The sequence below is a fragment of the Nicotiana sylvestris genome, chromosome 6 (assembly GCF_000393655.2).
Source record: "Nicotiana sylvestris chromosome 6, ASM39365v2, whole genome shotgun sequence".
Taxonomy (NCBI): domain Eukaryota; kingdom Viridiplantae; phylum Streptophyta; class Magnoliopsida; order Solanales; family Solanaceae; genus Nicotiana; species Nicotiana sylvestris.
The window spans coordinates 151,907,584-151,923,975 of record NC_091062.1 but is presented as its reverse complement, the minus strand read 5'-3'; the positions used below and the strand labels follow the sequence as shown (position 1 = coordinate 151,923,975).

Below are 16,392 nucleotides of genomic sequence, written 5' to 3'. Positions count from 1 at the left end.
CCAAATAAATTCAAATCGATATAGTTGGTTTGATATCAAAATCGAACCAACCCTAACCATGTACACCCCTAATTTGAATATTGACGGAAAGAATCGTGCTGGGAAAGGTTTCACATAGAAATGCCTTAGTAGTAGTAAGAAAGTACAGTAAAAATCGGGAGGAGGAGAGAAGAAGTAATAGTTAGTAAGAGAGAGGGAGATTGTGGTGTGTGATAAGGCAGGGGTTGAGAGTTAGGTTAACTTTTATGGAAAGTGGGACCCAAAATCTACGTGGCAGAATATGAATAGAACCTCACACAAGTTTTATCTGCCACGTAATTGTTGAGTTTCGTACAAAATAGAATTTCTCAAAAGCCTGAAAATTATAAAATACTGCTTTATGCTGGACCTTGGTTCATAGGTAACTAATTTCTTACCACTAGGAAATGGGAAACACTATTTCTCGTATATCAAACTTACACTTGCACTCACTGCATTATGGGCCAATTACATAATTCTCAATATGACTACCGGAATAGGAAATCAAATACTTAGGATCGTCAATTGTACAATATCAGCTAGTCGAGGAAAATATGCAAGACTTTCTGTCCTACAAGGAAACTAGCCATGCACTATGTTTACCTCGAAAATACGAATAACAATTAAATTTAATTAGTGGTTTTAAAGATATGTGATTTAGTTCAATACCAATTAATAATTAAGAAATATGAAGTAGAAATGAAAGATAGAAGTGAATCAAACCAATATTACTTAGCAGCAGTGACCTCGAGCTTAGTGACCTCGAGGCGGCTTAGGGCAGTAAGAACAATTAAGTAGGAAAAGCAAAGTAAGAACAATAAAGCTAAAAGACAATTCTGATGAACAGTAGGCAAAAAGTAGAAAGTATATTCTTTGCTCAATGATTAGATGATCTTACAAATGATTGAGGTCCCCTTTATATAATAGAGGAACCCTAAATAAGGAATATTTCTATTTACGGTAAGGAATATTCTTGGTACAACTATCTAACTGCCTAGTACAGAGTAGTACAATCATATTCCGGGATTTGCGCCATGACTTTGGGGACTTGGCAAGAATCTAACTCGTTCTGGTACAAATCCATAACGGTACTATTTCGGGGTCGAGCACACTCGACTCGGTATGCATCGTGCTTCGCCTTCGAACTCGGGTCTGGTCCCTTGAGCTCGGACTTGATCTTGCCCGGACTCGGACTTAGGACGGACCCTCGAGCCTATAAGTCGGAGGCATACGATTTTGACCGTATACACACTAATAAATTAGATAACGCCTAACCACAAACCAAGTTTCGAGCCCAACCAGAATTCAATCAAAACCCAACCAAAACATGTTTTTGTTGGTTGTATCTTATTACTTGATGTATTTGTAAATAATAATTCTGGAGAAAAGAAAGTTAGCGAATAAACGTAAATATAAACGAAACAGTAATTAATTCGAGCCCACTGAATTTACAGTGTTTCCTTAAGGAATTTAATCCCCTCCTAGTACCCAAAGTTATGGATTATTTCATCCCAGAATAGAATGAATTACACACTGGTGTAGCGGTACTTCAAACCCCAGTGTTTCAGCGAACACAAAGTTCGGCAGCAAATCACACTTACGGTTGCTTTGTTTGTAGTTTAAAACAATGCAGAACAAGGGAGGAGAACTCAGAAGTCGAATGGAAATTCTGAGAGGAAGGACTGTAATTTATAGCCGATGTTGAGTTCTTACTGAAGAGGATATCAACGACAGCCAAGCTCTCAATTTCGTTTCTGCCTGTGCCTTCTCCTAATAGCTCTTATACCGTTTTTCAGTTCAGTTTTTGTGTCTCCTTGCTCTAACAACTACTGCACATATTTATAGTGCAGTCAGTTATTAAGAGAATGACCAGCCACCACTCATGGTGGAGCATGCACTAGGCTGTTATGGAAGAAGCACTTGGCCATGGTGGAAGGAGCACTAGGTTGCTAATAGAACTGGTGGGACAGATATGCGGATTGGAACATATCCGTTACAAACACGGATAATATTACGTTAATATTTACTATTAACAAATAAATTTGGTCCAAAAAATCAATCAATCAATCATTCGACCAAATTCAAAGCCGAAGCCAAGCGACGACGACGGCGCGAGGCTTGCCTTCTTCTTAATTCTTTAAGAGCTACAAGAAGAACAATTGTATATATACCCACCAAAATCCTTTTCCTCTTCCAATATGGGACAATATTTCAAGAGAGAGAAACTTAAAATTTTCATTTTCTCTCCATTACCCATTCACTCTCTTTTTAAGACTTTTCCATCTTAAAATCCTCGAGAGTTTCCAATGAGCACAGAATAGTCCAAATATTAATTATACATGATGTCCCTCCCTTTAAAATAGACCTTACTAATCCAAATATTTTCAGAGATCTACGCGTATTTGCTGCTTTAAATGTAAAGAAAATGATGTTTCGATAACATCAATGTCTAAAAATTAATAATTTCATGTGGGATAGATATGAAATGCGCTGTTCCTAATGAAAAACAAATTAATGATGTTAACCAATAATAATGAACAAATCATTATACTCCTATATCATATGTTTATATACACATGCACATACATATATACATATTTATTTATTTATTTGTTTATATTTATAAATGTAAAGGTTAAACTACTTTACTCCACGTAATCTTTACCAAAACATTCAATTTTATCCTTATGATAAAATTAATTAATAGATCGACATAGAATCAATTATGATGGAGATGGTTTATAATATTCAAATGCAACATAAACTTGTTTAGATATATATATACACACACTTCAGGCTTGACCCCTTAGCATCATCATATCTTGTCTGACACCATCTTCAAACTTCTTCATTTTCCTTCAAGGGAATTCCAATGGCGATTTGGTTTTCGAGATAAAGAAGCTTAAACCAGCTTTTACTGAGTTCAAGAGTTGCTCTCTTGTCTCTTCTCGACAAGAGATGTTCATCATTTGCCACTATAGCTGGTTGTTAGTGGCGGTTGCGGTGGTGTTAAGAAGCTGCCGGTGACTATTTACGGCCAGTCTGCCGCCGCCATTTTCATATCGAGACGTTTTGAGTCCATGAAAGCTGGGGAGCAACTGGATCTCTACAATTGCAGGGTGGATTATAATGATGGCCTTAATGACGAAGATCAGGTAATATTTGAACTCTCCTTTAATTTTCTTTTATTACGTATTTCTATTTCATTTTATATGACCTTTTTTGTTTGCTCAATTCCAAGAAAATTGGACATTTTCGATACTCTTAAAGATTATGCTTAGCGACATGTTCTTAAATTGACATGGCATATATGTTGAGGAATACTAGATATTAAAGGTACTTTTGGTATCTCCTATATATTTAACTTATAACTTACATGTGAAAAGTAATTTTTTTTCCTTCTAAATCTTCATGTCCATTTAAACAACATCATATAAAATAAAGCAGAGTGATCATAAAATAAAGCAGAGTGATCATTGAAGGATATTATTACTTTTAGCCGGCACCAGAAACTATTTATATTCGATAGCCGAAAAAGTACATAAAAGTTGTATAATATTTGTATATAACATAAAAAACGTATATATATATATATATACAAAAATAAAAAAAATTCGACTATTATTTTGAAAGCGACTATACAGTATCATTTTCCCATTATTGAACACTTGATTATAGAAATGGCGTGTTTATAAATTTAAAGAATGCAAAATCCACTTCACACAATTCTTAAGAAAATTAAAATATTAATGAATTGGTGCTAAACTAGAATCTTATTATTATTCAGAGTGTACTCTACGGGTGTGTTTGGTATAATGAAAAATGTTTTCCGTGGAAAACTTGGAAAACAAGTAGTAATCTTATTTATTTTCCAGTGTTTGATACGCAAATTAAGAAAAATGACTTCTCAAGACTATTCATAAATAATTTAGATATAATAAACATGAAGCCATAAACTTTCAAACCAACAACCTTCCGAACCCACAAATTTCATAAACTTTCGAACCGCTAAACTTTCTAAACTGCGAAATTTTGAACCCATAAACTTTATAATTTCTAAATCCGTAAACTTCCAAACACACATAAACCTCTGAACTCATAACTTTGGAACTTGTAAAATTTTGAACCTTTAAACCGATAGATAAAAAACTAAAACTGAAAAATATATTTTTTTCGAGGTGGGGGGGGGGGGTAGGTGGTGCAAAAAACGAAAAAACAGAAATTTAAAATTGTAAAAAAAAATAATAATAAGGTAAAAAAATAATTATTTTTGCGGGGGTGGGGTTGGGGTGGGGGTGGGGTGGAGGGGTATTAGGGTGAGTGATAACGGAAAAACTGAAATATGAAAAAAAAAAAGATCATTTTAGAGAGAGGGTGGATGAGAGTGAGGAAGGTTGAGAAGAAGTTTTGAAAAATGTTTTCCTTCTCCTGATAAGGAAAACGTTTTGCTCCAATTGGAGGAAAATGAATTCATAAGGAAAATATTTTTCAAAACATTTAAGCCAACCAAACATGAAAAAATTGAAAAATATTTTCGTTCGTACCAAACACACATTACTTTTTTTAATGTGTACGCTAACACTAAATAATACTCCGTACTAATATTTGAAAAAAAAAAAGAGAGAGAAAGAAATGATGTTATTATATTAAAAAATTATAAGGTAACATTAAATCAATTGTTTTAGTCTGGAAGCAGCATGTGTCTGATTTTAATTAATAGAATATATATCAATATCAAAAAGCAATCTTTTATTCAGTGATGTGATGCTCCATGACACAAATTTACTTGTTTATTTAATTCCACAAGGGAAATATTGTTTTGCTTCTTTCAATTATAAAGCGAATTATTTTGACATTTTGATGTCTATAAATAATTCGCATATCACTTAATATCGTAGGTCTATTTTTGTTGTTTCATGAATTATTTCTTGATTCACATCGGGTTGCAGTTTGTTTCTTTTATTGGTTTCATCATTTTCTTCTATTAACATTATTAATAATGAGTATTGTCGGCGAATAACCAAATCTTAAGAGGAGATTTGCAAGCAAATGGCATCAGTCACATGCATTATAACATGAAAGGATCCCATATGTGATTTTAGCTCCATTTGTTATTGCATGGAGTTATGGATCTGCGCCACGTGTTAGAATAACTTTTGAACGCTTAGATTTTGCATTATGTACTTAGATTAGAATAAATGCATATTACCATATTGCAAAAATTAAATAATAGTAATAATAAATTTTTATTTCTCATTACATTTACTCCATTAGAAACAACAAACAAGAAGAATTTAGGTGCACATCCATAACTCCATTAATTAAGGAGTTAATTCAGGGCCGGGGTGGGCGGTGAGTAGGGGCCGGGGGTGCTGGGTCTAGCGGCCACAGTGAGGGGCAAGGTGGTTGAATGGGGAGGATAGGAACTGTTGGAGAAAATATTTTTTCCTAGGAAAGTCATTTTTCCAAAATTGGAGGAAAATGATAAATATTTATGCCAACTAAAAAATGAAAAATTAAAAAACTGAAAAATACTTTCGTCCATACCAAAAACACACCCTTTCTCTGTATATATTTTGTTTTTAATGCCAATAACTTTTCTGAAATTTATAGTTTGGTGTCATATAAACAAGATTTGAGATGGATAATTTTATATTTTCCGTTTAAGAGAAATGTGTTTCTATACGTGGAAAAGCATCATCTTTCTTTCTGCTTGAATTAATAGAAAGATTTCAGCTCTTATAGTTTTTACTATTGAATTAGCAGACGATGGACTTACCAGGAGGAAAGGTTCCAATTACAACTCAAATGAAGTTTATCTCAGAGTCATCTGAAAAGAGATTACCTTGTTATCGAGTCTTTGACACTAATGGCTATCTAATTCCAGGCAGTATATTTGAGCAGGTATAGTAAGAGTAATTCTTTAAGTATAGGTAGAAATCTATTTCCAAAAAGACAGATTTTGATAGAATTTATTGGATGGGTTAGCAAAGGATTGGCACTAAATATGTATTCTACCATGGTAGCACTTCAAACTATGGACACATTATTTTATGAAGCACAAAGGCAGGGGAGGTTATCATTCTACCTAACAAGTTAGGGCTGGACATATATCGGGTATAATCGATAGCCCGAACCGATAAAATGCTATTGGGTTATCTATATCGGGTTATTGGGTAAATAGTTCAATAACGGTTTAATGTTATTTAACTATGGGGTTGTCGGTTCGAGTCTCGGTTTGTCCGATTTAGTAACGGTTTAACCGATAGTCCAATAAACTTTAACAAAATTAAAAGTTTACCTACTAAATATATAACGCCACCTTATGGCTCCATTCTCTCATTCTCTCAATTCTTTAACAAAACAGTGAAAAGTCAAGTAAAAATCCTCTTTCAACAAGTAAACAAGTAATTGACAGGTAATTAAGGTAACGTAAACAAATAGAAATTTGCCCCTCGGGCACAGTATCAATAAATCCTCCCCTCCGGCAACATCTCAGAGCAGTACCAGCCCCTCGGGCTTAATCTCACATCATAATGGGTACCCGCGCTCACTGGGGGCGTACAGACTCCTGGAGGGGCCCCTTACGGCCCAAGCGCAATAACAAGCCATCTCGTGGCATCACATCTAGGCCTTCGGCCTCATATCAATCAAGTCACCTCGTGGCGTACATATATCTCAGGCCCTTGGCCTCAAATCAATATCAGTGTATCCTCACAACTAGGCCCTCGGCCTTACTCAGTCCGAAAAATAATCACAAGCCCCTCGGGCATTGGTAAAATAGTATTTCTCAGCCCAAAACATCATTTAAAATATCATTTAAGTATTAAAACTGAGTAAACATGGTTGAGTATGAAAATAGTGTAAAATAACATGAATGAGTTCAAGTATAAAGTCAAAACAGTAAGGAAATAGCAAATGAAAATCCCCGAAGGGTTCAAATAGTTGGCACGAAGCCCAAATATGACATTCAGCTCAAATAATGACGATAGCAAATAGTTTTCAGTCAAATACGCGGTAAAATCATGAACCGGGATGGACCAAGTCACAATCCCCAATAGTACACGACCCCACGCTAGTCATCAATCGTGTGTCTCACCTCAACATAGCACTACAATGTGCAATCTGGGATTTCAAACCCTCAGAACATCATTTACAATCATTACTCACCTCGAACCAGCTAAATCCCTAGCTCGCGACGCTTTAACTCCTCGAATCAGCCTCCACGCGGGTCGAATCTATCCAAAATCAGAACGTGGACGTCAAAATATGCTAAGGGAACAAAGCCCAAGCGAAAACAATCAAACTATGACACAATTCCCGAAATTACCAAAACCCGAGCCCCAGGCCCACATCTCGGAATCAGGTAAAATTTACATTTTTAGAATCCTCATACCCTCACGAGTCTAACCATACCAAAATTATCCAATTCTGGTACCATTTGGTCCTTCAAATCATCATTTTATATTTTTGGAAGATTCCACAAATTTTCTTCCCAAATTCCATCCCAAATCACGAATTAAATGATGAATTCAATGATAGATTCATGTACTCTAGCCAAATCTGAGTTAGAATCACTTACCCCGATGAATTTCTTGAAAAACCTTCGAAAAATCGCCAAAATTCGAGCTCTCTAGGTCAAAATATTAAATAAAACCCAAAACCTCGTATTTATAGAGTACCCCACGGATTTCCACCTCTGCGGACCGCACAAAAACGACCACGGTCCGCACAAAACCAGTGCAGTCCATACAAAAACGACTGCGGCCGCACAGGTTTTTATCTGCAGTGACGGGCTTTAGTATTTTGGCCATAACTTTTGCTACAGATGTCCAAATTGCGATATCTTTACCTTTATTGAAACGGCACGAAGGGCTACAACTTTTGTTTTTGAATCATCTCAAAATTCCTTGTAGATCAAAAGATATGAGCTTCCGAAGTAGGACCAGTGAAATGTTCCCTACTGCGGCCGCACTGCATTTTGTATCGGTTCGCACAACACCTAGCGCGGACGCACTTCATTTTGTGCAGACCGCGCTGGTGGGTTCCGAAGCCTGCAACCCTTCTAGACCTGCTACAGCTATGATTTTCGGCCTAAAACATCCTGGAACCTACCCGAAACCCCTGGAACTTCAAACCAATTGTACCGACACATCCCATGACATCGTTCAAACTTGTTCAAATCTTCGGAACGCTCACAACAATATCAAATCACCAATTTAACATAGGATTCAAGCCTAAGAACTTCAAGAATTCTTAAATTATGCTTTCGATCAAAAAATCTCGTCCGAATGACTTGAAATTTTGCACACACATCCCAAATGACACAACGAGGCTACTGCAACTCTCGGAATTCCATTCCGATCCCTATATCAAAATCTCGCCTATCAACCGGAAATCGCCAAAATATCAACTTCGCCAATTCAAGCCTAAATATTCTCTATAACTCCAAAACTCATTCTGATCGTGCTCCTATATCACAAATCACCCAACGGAGCCAACCAAGCCATAAAAATTCCAATCCAAGATCAAATACAAACAAGTCAAATCTTGGTCAAACCTTTCAAATTTTAAGCTTTCAAGTGAAAATGTTCTTCCAAATTCATTCTGATTAACCTGAAACCCAACACCAACGATTTACATAAGTCATAATACACCACACGGGCAAGTCATGCCCGAGAACTGGCGAGCGAAGTGCAAAAGCTCAAAACGACCGGTCGGATCGTTACACAAGCGCTTGATTTAACGTCGCGGCACGATGCGAATCGCTTTTTGCCTCCACTTTGAACTTATGAATTGGACCCCAAGTTTTGATTCTTCTCTGTGATCATGCTCCTGGGGTGGTAGAATGAATTTGACTAGCCCAATAAAATAATGTAGTATTCTGCACTTCTTGGCCTTTGGATGAGGTGTGTAATCCCGACTTTCTAGCAAGAAGAATTCCAGAATGTAAGCACCTTGTTCCTCATTCCTTGACTCCTCAAGTGTCTCGGACGACTCTATTTCCATATCATCATCTAAACACAATGTGAAATAATGCTTGGAGTGAGGACCAATGCGTTCAACTACATGAATATTGGGACTGTCTACATTCTCAACACTAATGACAATAGAGTCAACTAAATATGTATCCTCAATATCCTTGGTTGACTCTAGTATCTCTTCTACGACATCGACATTCTCAAAATCTAGTTCGATTGATTGTTGGTATTTTACTCTGGCCTTCTCCTCTAGCTCCTCAATTCATGTATCTAATTCACGCTCTTCTTGGATATTATTCACAATATTGGCTTGTTGAGCATTAAAATCTTCAACCAGTTGACTCATGTGAACGTTCAAGTTGTGAATAGTTTCCTCCTGCCTTTCTATCTGCAGTTGTAATTTACTATGTTGTTCCAAAATGCACTTTAACATATCTTCGATCTTCTTTAGGTCAGCTTTCCTGGGTTCTTTGTTCCTATTAACTTCCCCAGAAAAAGAAGAACCATCAAAGTAAGGGGTTAGGGGAAGGTAAGAAATATAAGCACAACCGTGAAAGTGATCTTGACCACCACACATATTACACACATTCCACACATAAGATTGAGTTGGTGCACAAAACTCGCTCTCGGGAATATTTTGATAATTTTGCCTTGGGTGGTTTCCTTCACAATATGCATAAGGAGGATTAAAAGTAGAATTACCAACATCAAAATTCTCATAATTCCATGATGCCATGTTTCTCAAATAAAACTAAAATATTTTAAAAAAAATAATAATCAAATACTAAAAAATAAAATAAAAGTTCAAACTTGAAACCTAGCAATATGTACACCTACAACTACACCGTTAGTTCCCCGGCAACGACGCCAAAATTTGATCACGCCCAACTATGCCTTATAAAAAGGACTAAGCGGTCGTTGCAAATATAATCCGGTTTACAAGTCCGGAGTTGAATCCCACAGAGAACTAAAGTTTAGCTACAGCTGTTCACTATCACCAAGAAGACAAGCTTGAACAATTCCTAACTTATAGATATTTAGATTTTTGTGTTTAACTAATTAACTAACAAATTAAAATAGTAAATTAACAACTAAAGATACTAAAGGTTAGAGACAAGATTAAAGAGGTCTAGAGTTATGATTTCCCCAATTGTCGGAATCCTTCCCGCTATGTCTTCTATAATTTTGCCTAAGTATTCTCTACCGATCATGAGCGCTCTGTGTGTTGTAATTCTCTCACGAGTAATTATGACAATTTACTAGACATACTCTCTAGAGTTACGCTAGTTGGCTTTAATTACAGCTCACTTAGATCGCACCCAAGGTTTCGTTATCCCTAGTCCCATCTTTAAACCCTTGGTTATTGATTCCTCACATACGTTGGGAGTGATGTTGTTCAACAACTACCTAAATATGCACTCTCTCCTGAGTAATACATACTAAATAGGCATAACTAATTGAGGATCCTATCAATTAACTACAACAAGAACGTAGTTGAACAAATAGAGATTATACTACGGCTCAATTTTATAAAAATATAACAAGAATTTATCCTACAAAAGGTTCCATCAAAACCCTAGATAACAAATTAACTATTCATAATAGTATGTAAAACTACAATACTAAAAGTCATAACCAACAATGAAAAATAGGAAGAGGAAGGAAAAACTCTTAGAAGAATTCCCCACCTTGCTCCTATTGTGTCTCTGCCTCCTTAGGTCGCATCTGTGTCACAAGTATGTCCAACCTCTCAAAATACTCAAAATAGTGTTTTTACATGCATTTAGACCAAGTAGGGTCGGGCCCAGACGAAAACACCTTCTCCCGCGCTAAATAGGACAATCACTTTGTAAAATTTGCACTACTGCGCTTCATGGGGCGACGCACCATGCGGTGCGGCAGTGGAAAAGTTTAGATTGCTGATTCTGACAAGCTGCAGGAAATTTCCACAGGCGTGGCGCATTGCGCGCCGCGGTAGTGGGAATTTGCGAAAACGCAAAACATGAAAGTTGTATTCCTTTCAAATAACTTTCCAACGATATATTGTGCAGCCCAAACAGAGTTCTGAGTGAAAAGTTATGTGCATTTTACTAGACAATGCACCGTATGCCCGCTTGATTCTTCGTTCGTTCTACCTATCATCCGTTAATCCCCGAATACGATCCCGGCTTAATTCCTTGAGCTTTTACTCAGACTTCAAACCCCCAAATCACTTGAATTCATTCCATAATATCTACATAGCTTGGAATCACTCCTACAAGGCATAAAATACACAATTAGTGCAAAACACTAGCGATTAAAGCTCAAACTCAATTAAAGTGCAATAAATTAGAGTATAATAAGCGACTAAAATACGCAATTATAATCAGCAATGATGCTCTAGCAGTTTACAGTGCTATTCGCGGAGCTCGTCAAATGGCAATAAAGGAGCAAACACCAATATTAGTTGAGGTGAAATTGAACTCCTTGTACATGTACTAGTACTAAACAGAGTAAATGCCAAAACTTAGTTCAAGTTACAACAACAAACCTTAATCTGGAAAAAGTTTTAACTCTCAGGCCATGACATATAGAGTAAGCCACCATTCAACATCTGATGATTCAACTAAGTATCAGTGCGTAAAGGAAATAGAGCAGTGGAGAACAGCAAGAAACCCTGTAACCAGATTTAGAAATTGGATTCAGAGAAATGGCTGGTGGTTTGATCAAAATGAAACTGAACTTTGCGGAAACATCAGAAAACAGGTTCAACATTCAACAACCATGGCATATATAATTTTGCATACTACTCATTATTTTTCTTCCTATAGGCTTTTTTCTTGATATCTTTAGCTTTGATTTAGGTATTGGAAGCAATTCAAGCAACAGAGAAAGTGGAGAAACCTCCATTGACAGACTTATTTGGTGACATTTATGACGAAATGCCATCAAATCTGCACGAGCAAGAGAAGTTTATTAGAGATACTATTAAAAGATACCCAAAAGATTATCCTTCTGACGTGCCTGTATAGGCTATATATTTCCTCTGATTTAATTTTCATATATCAAGATTATAATAATCTGTAATAGCTATGATTTTTGTGTATTGTAATTATAGGTGTTAAACGGGCCGGGTCAGCCCAGTTCCGGACTGGCCCAGACCGGTTAAAACCGGAATCGGCCCGGACCAGTATAAGGGGGCTGGGTTAAGGGGGACATGCGGGTTGCATCGTTCACATTTGAAATACCGTTACCCGGATCGGTACAACCCGGTAGATGAACAATGATATCAAACCGGTTAACCGGCCCGGCCTGGACCGACCCAGACCGGTTTAACGGTAAAATTTTTTTTTAATTGTTTTTAAAAATATGGGCCCAGATCTGACCGTTGGCAACGGTCCATTTCAGAAAATGGCCGTTGTCCAACGGCTGAATTGCACAATTAGCCCAATTTTTTTTTTTTAAAATTAACCCCCCTTTCAAAAACTATAAATACCCCCTCCTCTCTTCCTCATTTTTTCACTCATCTCTCAATTCTCAATCTCAGTTCTCATATTCTCTCATTCTTCACCTATTAAAGGGCAATCAACTATTTGGCTATTTTTTTTTGAATTTAATTTATCGTAGTATTTATTTTTTGAAGTTTGAACAATTGAACTTCAAAATTGGAACAATTGACGTTTCTTCGTGGTAACATTGGAGTTGCGAAATTATCAAGTGTTCAATTTATTGCCGAATTTGGTGCACTCTCTCCAACTCTTTCTCTTATTTACTATTTTATTTGCATATTTATTTATTTTGTTGCTCGTAGTTAAATTTTACAATATGTTTAATGTTGCAAAAAGAGTTTGTAACAAGGTAACTAATCGGGAAAATAAAAAAAGAGGTAGTACTTCAGCTTCAGCATTTGGTAGTAATTTAAATACCTCTCCAAATATTCCTGAAACATTACCTGATAATAATATAGATTATGAACAATTGCAGGAAGATTTTGGTATAGATGATAATGAATTAGAAATGGAAGATGAGATACCACTTACACCTAGTAGTGTTGGAGCTGCTAGCAAGGGTGGTGGTCGTGGTGCTAGTAGTAGACCACCTGTGGCCCCGACTAGTAATCATAGAAAAATAAGTAAGGTTTGGAAATTTTTTGAGGAAATAGAAGGTACTAATAGAGTTAAATGCTTTTAAACATAAGATTGGGGGACAATTAGGGGGGACTGAAACACTTAGTAGACATATGAGAATTGAGCATCCTATAGAATGGGGATCTGATGGAGATGCAAATCAATCAACTCTAAACCCTATTACTGGAGGTCTTGTGAAATATGATAAAATGAAGGATAGTGAGGAGTTAGCAAAAATGATTGCTTTGGGTTGTCTACCTTTTTCATTTGCTTCTTCATCATATCTTATTATGTATATTCAAAGGATTTACAATCCTTTATTTAAAGGTATCCGTAGAAGTACTTGTAGATCTAATATCTTTAAACTTCATAGACAATATCAAACATACATACGTTATTTGTTTAGCTACCTTCCTTGTAGAGTTTCTCTAACTTCTGATATTGGCCATGCTGTTAATGGAAATGATTATTTGACAATTACATGTCATTGGATAGATGATACTACTTGTATGCAAAAACGTATTATCACTTTTAAATATGATGAAGATTAGAGTCATACTGCTGCGTTTATAAGTAGTACTATTTGTGAAGTTGTTGAATTTTATAATCTCAAGCAAAAAGTATTGTGTATGTCTTTTGATAATGCTTCTAACAATAATGCCGCAATTTCAATATTAAAATTGCATTTGCAACCACCTCTTGATGAAATTTTTCATGTTAGGTGTGCATGTCATGTTTATAATTTAATTGTTAAAAGTGGCCTTGATTTATTTTCAACGAGATTACTCATGTTAGAAGAGCAGTTGGTGTTATTCAAGGAAATAATAGATAATCTAGAATAAAGGAATTTAAGAATAAGTGTGTCCAGTATAACCTTAAACCCAAATTCATGCCAGACGAAATTGTTACTAGATGGAATTATACATATATATTTTTAAAATATTGCTACAAATATAGATTCCCAATAACTGAAGTTGCTAATGCGCATTGTACTGATACAAACCGTATGGTAATAACTACTACTTAGGATGTCATTAATGATGTTGTTAAATTTTTACATAAATTTTATACAGCCACTGTTGAGTTTTCTGGAGCATATTACCCTACTGTTACTATGGCTTTAGTACATATAGCTGAAATTTCTTTTCTACTCTTTGAATTTAAGAAGAAAGAAAAATATAGGGATGTTGTTGAAAAAATGCAAGCAAAATTCAAAAAATATTTCTTTCCAATTCCTCCGATTTACTTAATTGGTGTTGTTTTAAATCCTTCTATTAAGATGTCTGATTGTCACCAATTAATGAATGCTTTATATACTTATATGGAGATTGGACCAACTGAAACCCCAGATTTATATACTTGTATGAACAAGCTAAATGAATATTTACAACAATTATATAATTATTATGCAAATGTAATTGATGATGCTGCTCTTAATGTAGGCAATGTTAATCCCACTATGCACTGTACCACTTCTGCTACTGTGGATGATGAAGAAGGCCTTGATAGTTTTAATATTTTTTCTACATTTTCTAACACTCAAACCAGTAGCAGGATCATTGATGAACTTCAATTCTACTTGCAGAAGCAAAAAGAGCCTCGCACAAAGGAATTTTCACCGTTGGGATGGTGGCATGAGAATGGAAAGCAATTTCCTATTCTTTTCGCTATGGCTCGGGACGTGCTGAATGTGCCAATTTCAACTGTTGCATCAGAGAGTGCATTTAGCCAAGCAAGACAACAACTTGGAGACACCCGTCACTCATTGGGAAACAATACTTTGAAAGTTTTAGTATGTTTCAGAGATTGGATTAGATCGGAATGAAGCAATCAAGGATGTGAATATGTTGATAGCCCAGAAGACGAGGAACTTGGAGATATATTAACACATGGTAACCCATCCGAATTTAACACTCCAGAAGAAGGTCACTCAGTTCATATTGATTATGAAGAACTTACTAAGGCAATGCAAAACCTTTGAATTTACTCTTTTTTGGTTAATTTACTTGTTGTTAAATGTAAACCTTTCAATTTGTAAGTTTGAATTTTGAAATAAATGTAGCACTTACAATTTATAAGTGTAATTTTTTTCCATCTTCCTTGTATTCTTTATATTAATACAAAGTATTAATATAACTTACAATAGTTATACAAAATACAAAAAAAAACAATACACTAAACCCGGTCCGGTCGGCCCCCTCAACCCGTAACCCTTACGGTTCAATTTTTACCCGGATGAACCCGAACCCGTGAAACCCGGTAAGCCCCAACCCGTAACCAGCCCGGATCATAACCCGTACTGGTCCAAAAAATCCCAACTAAGCCCGGCCCGGCCCACCCGTTAAACACCCTTAATTGTAATTATCGAAAGAAAATCTGAAATTGGACGGGTTGTCCAATTTTAGCTCCATTCACCTATGTATATGGAAGTTGTTGCGAGTTCTTACCTCGTCGTCTTGATATTTTCTCATTATGTCTTAGCTTCTAGATTAATATCGCCTCAAGACAAGAAAGAAATTAATTAAACATTATTTGATAATTCAATAAGGTATTACCATAAAAATAAACTACAAAACCGAAATTCAATGGTGTCAAGTTACAGATAATTTTTAAAATCTTGAGGGGCCATACAAATTAATATTCCTATGTAAAGGAAGTACTCCCCTCGTTGCTTTTATGCAGCGTGGATCTGATCACAAGATAAACTATATACAATTTTTAAGTTGATTCCAGAGGTTGACTTAATATTTGAAGGTAATATTGTAATTATATATATGCAATATTACAATGAAATAACATTTTCAAGTTAATAATAAATTTCATAGAAAAATTAAAATCTTAGAGAACTCATACCAGAAAGAGCGATGAAGAAGAAAACAAAGTTGGAGAAAATGTCACAACCCAAGCCATGACACATATTATTCGCTTTATCTATTAGGTCTCGCTGTCCATTGCATTAAGCCTTTATCAAGCCTAAAAGTGTGTATACCATAGCAACTTCTACTCTATTTTATACAATACTTTACTTTTTCCTCTCTTTTCAGATGAGGAAATTGTCTAAGGTGTCATATGCATAATTTTTTGAAAATTTAGAAGCTTATCAATCTTTCTCTTTTACCCTCGTACCTGAAGGCGTGGGGAAAAGCCTAAGTGCGAGTTCAACTAAACCCATTAACTTTTGTTCAAATAATGTATTTATGTTAAAAAATTCATCAAGTATATACATATATTAAATTTAGAACTTATAGTAATTCTTAAAATCGTCATTCTAAAATCCAAAACGCATA

The 16,392-nt window shown here is 35.6% G+C and overlaps 1 protein-coding gene across 2 annotated transcripts; it reads left to right on the top strand.

Moving 5' to 3' along the window:
• The first annotated feature begins 2,789 nt into the window (after window positions 1-2,789).
• On the top strand, window positions 2,790-12,707 carry LOC104227214 (2-oxoisovalerate dehydrogenase subunit alpha 2, mitochondrial-like). 2 transcript variants are annotated; one of them, XM_009779408.2, is made up of 4 exons: window positions 2,790-3,173; window positions 5,785-5,922; window positions 11,559-11,744; window positions 11,843-12,707. In XM_009779408.2, exons 1-4 carry the CDS (start codon window positions 3,099-3,101, stop codon window positions 12,008-12,010), a joined length of 567 nt encoding a protein of 188 aa, XP_009777710.1. In that variant the 5' UTR covers window positions 2,790-3,098; the 3' UTR covers window positions 12,011-12,707. The 2 variants fall into 2 exon arrangements, with proteins under 2 accessions (XP_009777710.1, XP_009777711.1); XM_009779409.2 differs by having other exon boundaries at window positions 2,793-3,173; window positions 11,832-12,707.
• Window positions 12,708-16,392: the final 3,685 nt, after the last annotated feature.

Excerpts from the sequence above, each read along its gene's own strand:
- LOC104227214 (XM_009779408.2), top strand. The coding sequence starts at position 3,099 with ATGAAAGCTGGGGAGCAACTGGATCTCTACAATTGCAGGGTGGATTAT. Across the intron at positions 3,174-5,784 it reads GCCTTAATGACGAAGATCAG|ACGATGGACTTACCAGGAGG; the intron begins GTAATATTTGAA and ends TTGAATTAGCAG. Across the intron at positions 11,745-11,842 it reads GCGGAAACATCAGAAAACAG|GTATTGGAAGCAATTCAAGC; the intron begins GTTCAACATTCA and ends GCTTTGATTTAG.